Below are 7,500 nucleotides of genomic sequence, written 5' to 3'. Positions count from 1 at the left end.
CTTAACTAATGAGAGCCTAGAGCCAAAACCAACTCGCTTGCAAGCTTTATAATCGCGTTCACTGAAGGTATTTCCTTTGCAATAAGTACATGTATGCATGATTATCTAAGTTGATTGCCTACATTTGTAGCGAATTGAAGCAAAATAATACCGAGTTGTTGGTTTTGGTGACTTGCAACACCATTTAATTGAAAACCAATCTATGTGTTTATGTTGCTGCCAATAAGATTGGAAATGTAACATCAGTAAATAGTCATCACTGATATACTTATCAACGGCGGTTTGGGGATACTTTGAGAAAATGCTAGACGAGATTGGTAACAATAACTTTGTAATTACCACTTATTTATTTCCGGATGCTTTACTTCTAAGCTTTGGGAGACTTATGAGAGATACATGTTGAGATCTGACTATACTTGGTTCAGGTGACAATAACATTAATTTAAATAATTACAATAATTATTATTGTCCTAGTGTACTACCAGAAAAATACCAAGGAATGTGCTAAACAAATGACAAATGCGGTTTGCTTCCTGCCATTAATAAAAATTTCTCCACAACTTTCAAGCTTGTTATATTTCAGAGACACAAAGAACTATAAGATTTCTATATGAAAGTCTCGATCAAATTGTTTTTGGAAGGAAACAAGCTAAGAGAAATATGATGCTCATTTAATTTGCCGTAATAAAATCCATTATGTTGCTGGGTGAGCTTGCAATTCCACGTCCTTGTGTAGCAAATAGATTTATTGCAATCAAGTTAAGCTTAAGTTTGTGTACCTGGGTATCCAGGAATTTTCGGAGTAAAGAGGGATAATGTTGAAGATAATGCAGAAAATTTGAAAAATCCTTTTTGAAATAAACCAAGGATAAAGTTCGATGCTATTAACTTTGCCTGTCACCTGACATGCCGACTCTCTGATGACATAAGAAGAGTCCAACACCAAAACAAGCTAAGCTCAGTTTCGTATATGTATGATATTTTTGGCATCTGAAAGTGCTCTAAAGAACGTGAGTTCATCAAAGGCCCCTGTAATCTCATTAAGAGTAAAAGACATTAACTAGCCCATTGGATTCGATTCTAAAACAGTTCAGTTTAGAGAAACATATTTGTGAACTTTGTACTAACCTGCCCAATCTCCTAGCTTTTTTAAGTTCTTCTTTATGCCGATCGCAGGAAGGACAAAGGCTCTTATTCCATGAATAACTTGTAGAAAAAAGGTTAAAGAGTAATAACCAAGAAAACCAGCACCGACGTATGATAGAAAATTCCACTCCATTTTCGAGCACCGCAGAAATGTGAATGTCACGCAAGATCCAATAATAAGCCAGGCGTAATTTTCATTGGAAAAGATCTGGTAACGATAATGCTAATGCTGGTTCCCAGTTCTAGTTGCCGCCTTGTAATTCCCGTTTCACGCAACCCTCGCATAGACCTAATGTTGTACCCAATTCAAACCCTTTGGGAATAAGATGTTTTGTTCCAAATATTTCCATATCATGTAAATATGAATGCTACATTATCACGCAAATACAATACACAAAAACTCATAATCTCGGGAGATTTGAATTGGGTACAACTAGTACAACATTGAGTTAGCCGATTAGGTCTATTGCTTCCAAATCGACCGTCGAATGCACTTCAGTAGTCTGAGGTTACTAATAGTAACATAATGTAGACTATCAATAATCAAGGATTAAAACAACAGCCGGAGAAAAACCTGTAGGAATAGAATAGAGAACCAACAAATTCAACCCACACCTGGGGCGTAGCGTGAGATTTTGAAAGTGCACGCACACGAAGAATTCGAATGTGCGAGCGCCAAAGGCGCTCCAAACTAGGGGGGTCTGGGGGCATGCTCCTCTTGAGAATTTTGAAATCTAGGGTCTCAGAAATGCTATTTCCGACTACTTTCAAAGGACATTTCAATAAATAAACGCGAAGGGAAATGCAGTAGTTAGCTGTTTATTTTCCCCATCCGTCGAGTTTTCTCTGCAGCAAGCTACAACACATACAGGGGGTTTACAGTACAAGTAGAGGGCAAGACGTCGCAAACTCTGCGATAATATTATCATAATCATCACAATCATATTTCTTTCAAAAATAACCAGGAACTGGGGGACTGGTGATAAGACTGACACTGTGTGGGGGCCTCAAAGGATAGAGTTATTTTTTTTTGCTTTCGTCCATTACTACGTTTCTTGCCGTTAAGGCCTGGCCAAACGGATCCAACATTTGAATCCAACATGTCGCACTCGTTTGGCCACCATGTTGCCAACATCATCCAACGTTTCTTTTGTTCTAAGGTGTGAACAACTGTGTTGCATTCGTTTGGCCATCACGTTCAACAGTGTTGCACGCACGCGTGCGCTGCGGCTATCGGTATCCATGGTAATGGTTGATTCGTTGCATCCGTTTCACGCGTTGCCACGTCAGTTCAAGCTTCAGAATAATGAACGAGCAAAGTCTTGAATATCTGAGCGACAAAAGCTTGAGCAATCTCTCTTCGAACAGATAGCTCTTCTTGTCTTTAAAGCTCAGCGGCATGGCGCCAATGAATCTGCAGGATCTTTTGCAAGTCAAGACCCCGGAACGCTACTCCCTACGCAGTGACGCCCTGGGTCTTCTCAAGGTTCCTCACACCTGCATGATGCAAAACCTTTGGTGACCGCGCATTTGCTGTCGCAGATCCCAGATTCTGAAGCAGCCGTCCTCTTGCTATCAGATAAGAGTAACTCTATTGATAATGTTAAAAAGAAACTTGAAAAGGCCAACATGGCGAGAGTTTGTTTTCTAAGGATTATGGGTAGATTTTGGTTCCAGACCCTTGAGTCCAAAATGCTGAATACAACACGTTGCATTCGTTTGGCCACCTCGTTGTCGTTCCACACTTTTCAACAGCGTCCAACAGGGTTGGATGACGTTGGATCCGTTTGGTCAGGTCTGTATGGGTTATTGAAAAGATACTGGAAACACTCACACCTTGAGACACCAGTTTAATTCGAAATTTAAATAACTTGGTCCGATTTTATAATGAATATAAAAAAATAATGCCTCCAGGGAAAAAGGATTCGCGGATTTGAGCTGCACGCATGGGCTCACGTGAGTATATGGACGCTACACCCCTGGTGTCCCCAATAGGCAATTTTCACGATAGCGTCTCTTGACTATAACCACCAGAATTCAGTTTGGCTTTACATTTTGCGTGCGACTGGGGAGAACGCATACTATTTTCGTCGTTATTGGAGATCTCTTGCGTTGTTTTTTATGACGTTGTTTTCGATGCCAGTTGATTTCAAGGTTGTCGACGTACTGGCTGGCATTTCGCCTCGATTTCATGTAAATCGGTAGCGATCACAGGCATCCCGTCATGCGAAAAGCGCTGTTCTATGTGTCAAGTTGGGGTATCTTTTTTCCTCGCCCTTTTTTCTTTAATTTCGCCAAGATGAATGAATTTGTGTCGATTTGTTCTAAGAATCTCCAGCCAATATGATTGATATTACGTAACTGAACATCAGGAAGCTGTTTACTAGTGTGTTCTCTAGGAAACAGACGCAGCAGTCGCACCGCCAACAAGTCGGAGTTCCGATGTGTCGACTTACTTGCTTTTCACAGGGGCGCGTAAAGAACTGTGACACCCGACCGACCCGACCTTCGGTCATCACCATTGATAAGATGAATGCCGACTTTTTCAAGATGCTCAGCTATGGATTTCTAAAATTCGAGTTTCTTACCAAATGCAAAGCTGTATTCCACGTGCTTTGCAGTTGTGCATGTTAGTTGCTCGGCCGTTTTCTTTGCTGTTTTTGCAAAGGTAATTGAAGTTGCGTGTGCTGAATTTTCTCGAAGTATCACATGCAAATATGACTAAAACTTCTTATCAGAACATTAAAAAGCTACGTGGTGGTATTTTTTATAGGAAACAGACACTGCAATTCGCCCCGCACGGCAATTCGTGCCGGCAACGATGCTGAGTGTTGATTTGTCACTCCTCATGCAGCTGCTTTTTACAGGAGATTCAAGTTCTCTCTGCGTACTGCGCATGCCTGAAAGGAGCCCACAAGTCCACTTTCCTAGAACATTTCTGGGCAATCAGTACAATAAAGAATCTTATTTTTCTGGACGTCGAGCGCACTTTACTAATCCATGATTACTACTAGTATATTAGGATTGACTTGCTTATTTGTAAACCCTAGGTTAGTCCACATATAAAAAAAATAACGTTTCTTTTCCTACCCTTCTGCTTTGCTTCCAAAGCGATTGTCGAACGTACTTTTATAATCCGAGATTACCTACTAGGGCCTACTAGTCTTATTTAAATTTGTATTCCCAGCGGGGTAAGAATAACATTAGTTCTATTAGCATGAGACAAGCAAAACCGGAAGGATTCTGGTACTTTTAGTCAAATAGCGTCATCATGCAAGTGATATAGGCCTTATTCACGATAGCCGCCATGTTGGTTTTCAAATTGTCATGCAAATTAGCCTTGGGGGGCAAACAATGGGAAAAAGGCAAATTGCGGAAAATCGGCTCGTCGAAATAACATTGCTAAAAGTACATTTTAAAACTTAGAATTAAATACCTTTTATAACAATTTTATATATTGGATTGCCTTTGACAGTTTGACTTTCCACTTCCTTATCTGCTCATTTTTCACTAAAAAAACTTGTGTTAATATTCTATTTTACTACTTAGGTGATTAACATTCAATGAACGTGAAACAAATCATCTGTGTGGCTAAGAAGTTCGTTATAACCTCTCCAACTTATGTTGTTTGCCCCCTCAGAAGTGTGCAGCTAATTTGCGTGATAATAGCAAATCCAACATGGCGGCCATCGTGAATAAGGTCTATTAGCCAATATCAAAAATACCATAATACTCTTTGTTTGTCCCTCCAAAATTATGCATACGCATTGTTTCCAGTTTCTTTTGGGACCATTATAAATCCCAGCTGGAGATTGGAGTTGTTGACCGAGCGCCATTCCACGCACGGAGAGCCTGTGTGCAGGCTATAATTAAAATAATATTTCCCAGTACGGGGAATTGAACAAGTCTGCAATCATCGGGCCACTGCGGCCCGTTTCAAACGTCGAACTTTACATGTGCCGAATGTAATGCAAACGAGCGAAAACCGTGACTCAATATATTTTTCTCATTTGCATTAGATTCGGCACATGGTGTAAAGTTCGACGTTTGAAACAGGCCATAATAATACTTTTCACTTCAGGAAACAAAATCACTTGAAAAGGGAAAAGGACAATTTATTTTTTGAATGATGATCTTTTGCATAGAGAAACAAAGAGTTTAAGGAACCTGTCAATTGAAACTCGCAGCAGAATATAGGAAGCGTAAATGCTGCTTATGTCAAAGGCAATTGGCACTATCTTTTTAAAGGTCCAACCACTAACTGAACGTAAACAGCATCCATCATTAGGAGCTTTAACATTTGGGTTGTCCATCAACAACGTTAACGTGGCAACAATAACCCCAGCTGAAACTTGCAGACTCAGCCAGCGAAGGTTCACGATTGATCTCGGATTTATGGCATTTATTTTGGAGAGTAGAATGTATTCGGCGTAAATTGTGTAAGTCACAGCTAATGAAAAGCTTGCTTGTAAACTTGAATGCAGGAAAACAATAAAATAGCAGGTGTCCACTTGGTAGAATTTATGGCCTGAAATTTGAATCACAACCGGCGTCAAACTGTTCGCAGTGAATCCGAACCTCTCAATTAAGGAAGGTAAGATGAGAAACACAATCAAATTATCGTGAAGAAGTGAGATTTCTCGAAGACGTCTTGATTCCTTGCTAAATAACATTGATAGCACAGCCATCGTGTAGTAAACAAATGCAGTGCTTAATATAAGATGGTACCAAGTGAGCGGGTGTGGACCTTCACAAGCAAACTCCTTCCAGCTTTCATTTGTCCCTTGCATGCTTGCATTCTTTGTCATCTCTCCCCTATGTTATTTGAAATGTTCCGTTTCTGTATCAGTTGAATACCAGTTAATAAAATAGCCATACAAGTAGAAATCCGTTGTTATATGCTATCTTGTTAATTCTTGACAAAGCTTGACGAGATTAGTAAAAAATGGTCATAACACAGCAATGAAGAAGTTATCCCTTATTTTTATGGGAAAACGAAAGCCACAATTAGCTTACAATTACTCCTTTGTTGTTTCGCATCTCTCTCTCACTCAGTCTCCAATATGGAATGCCGGACTGCTTAAGGTAATAAATAATTTCGTTTCTAATTTCAAGCATCAGTGAATTTGAAAACGACCCTGCAAACATTCGCTTTACTTGCTTGTCATTTTGCCTATCCAAACGTTTGGCAAAAAAAAGTCTACCACTGTTCAGTCTACTTAATTAATATAATCAGTCAAGAAATCAATCAAGCTTGGTATATAAGAATTTGGTAGTGCCATTTGAATTGAAGAAAATAAATTGAGCACTGTGGTTCGATTGAAGATTTAGCATTTCGAACGTTTAACTTATCATCCATTCAAAACGTCAATCTCCAGACGGTTTTCAATTTCCTTTAATAAACCTTTTTCCTTCAACCAATTTATGTACTTTACTCAATCAAGGACGTAGCATCAAGGTTTCCGTGGAAAAAGATTTGCGCACAGGGCCACCATAACCTTAATTATTTTTAACTGTCATGCGTTTCATACCGTATGAGCCTCCAATTCGGATACTCGGGGCAATCCCATCCTACGCAATGACTGTAATAAATTGATTGACTGAGTGATTAATTGAAGACTCTTTCACGACTGAAGACATGAGGCTCTTTTTCCATTCAAAAAGGAACAATACTAAGTCTTTTTTAGCACACGTGGCGAAAACAGACACTTTTAACTGATTGTTCACATTTCAGAAAATCGAATAGGGTGCGTTTTAGTTCTATGTTTAGCAGCTCTAAGTTTAGCGGTGCTGGTTTTAGGTTGTGCATCTATTTTATTCCATTTAATTTGCCCTACTTCAACCTGTATTTTTCTTCACGCTACCGCACAAGCTTCACGCTTTAATTATCATCGTGCCAAGGGTAGGTAGATAACTTTATTCCAACTCGGGGTTGATGAAGCTGTAGTTAGGCCCTTAGCAATACATGCTAATTTGCCGAATAAAGTAAAAAAATATATTTAAAAAAAAACAACAACAACAAAAACAAAAAAGATCAATTAATGACTAACATTCTAACTATATAAATTAATAAAATCTGAAAATCATTACAGTGAATCATCAAACACTGAACATTACAATGCAGTAGCTCTCTTACAGTATTCTTAAATTCCTGAAGCAATTTCGTTGAACGTAACTCATCCGGTAAAGAATTCCACACTTTATCACCAAGACAAGTTGTAGATTTTAAGCCAAAGTTTGTAGTTTTCTTACGTGGAACGACGAGCTCGTTGGTGGCTCTAAAGCACTTCACATTATTACGTACGACGAACAATTAGACACTTATATATCGCTGTAACATACCGTTTACCGGTT

The 7,500-nt window shown here is 39.1% G+C and overlaps 1 protein-coding gene across 2 annotated transcripts in view; it reads right to left on the bottom strand.

The window, feature by feature from the left end:
• Positions 1-1,327, bottom strand: part of LOC138004146 (very-long-chain 3-oxoacyl-CoA reductase-B-like) — a 25,410-nt gene extending 24,083 nt beyond the window's left edge. The window contains exon 1 of one of the 2 annotated variants that reach the window (XM_068850584.1): positions 1,129-1,327. In XM_068850584.1, coding sequence (XP_068706685.1) covers positions 1,129-1,279 — 151 coding nt within the window. In that variant the 5' untranslated portion in view covers positions 1,280-1,327. The remainder of the gene's footprint in view (positions 1-1,128) is intronic. The other variant, XM_068850582.1, reaches the window with a different exon arrangement.
• Positions 1,328-7,500: the final 6,173 nt, after the last annotated feature.

This window comes from Montipora foliosa, chromosome 1, assembly GCF_036669935.1.
Source record: "Montipora foliosa isolate CH-2021 chromosome 1, ASM3666993v2, whole genome shotgun sequence".
Classification (NCBI taxonomy): Eukaryota; Metazoa; Cnidaria; class Anthozoa; order Scleractinia; family Acroporidae; genus Montipora; species Montipora foliosa.
This window is presented reverse-complemented; position numbering and strand designations above follow the sequence as displayed.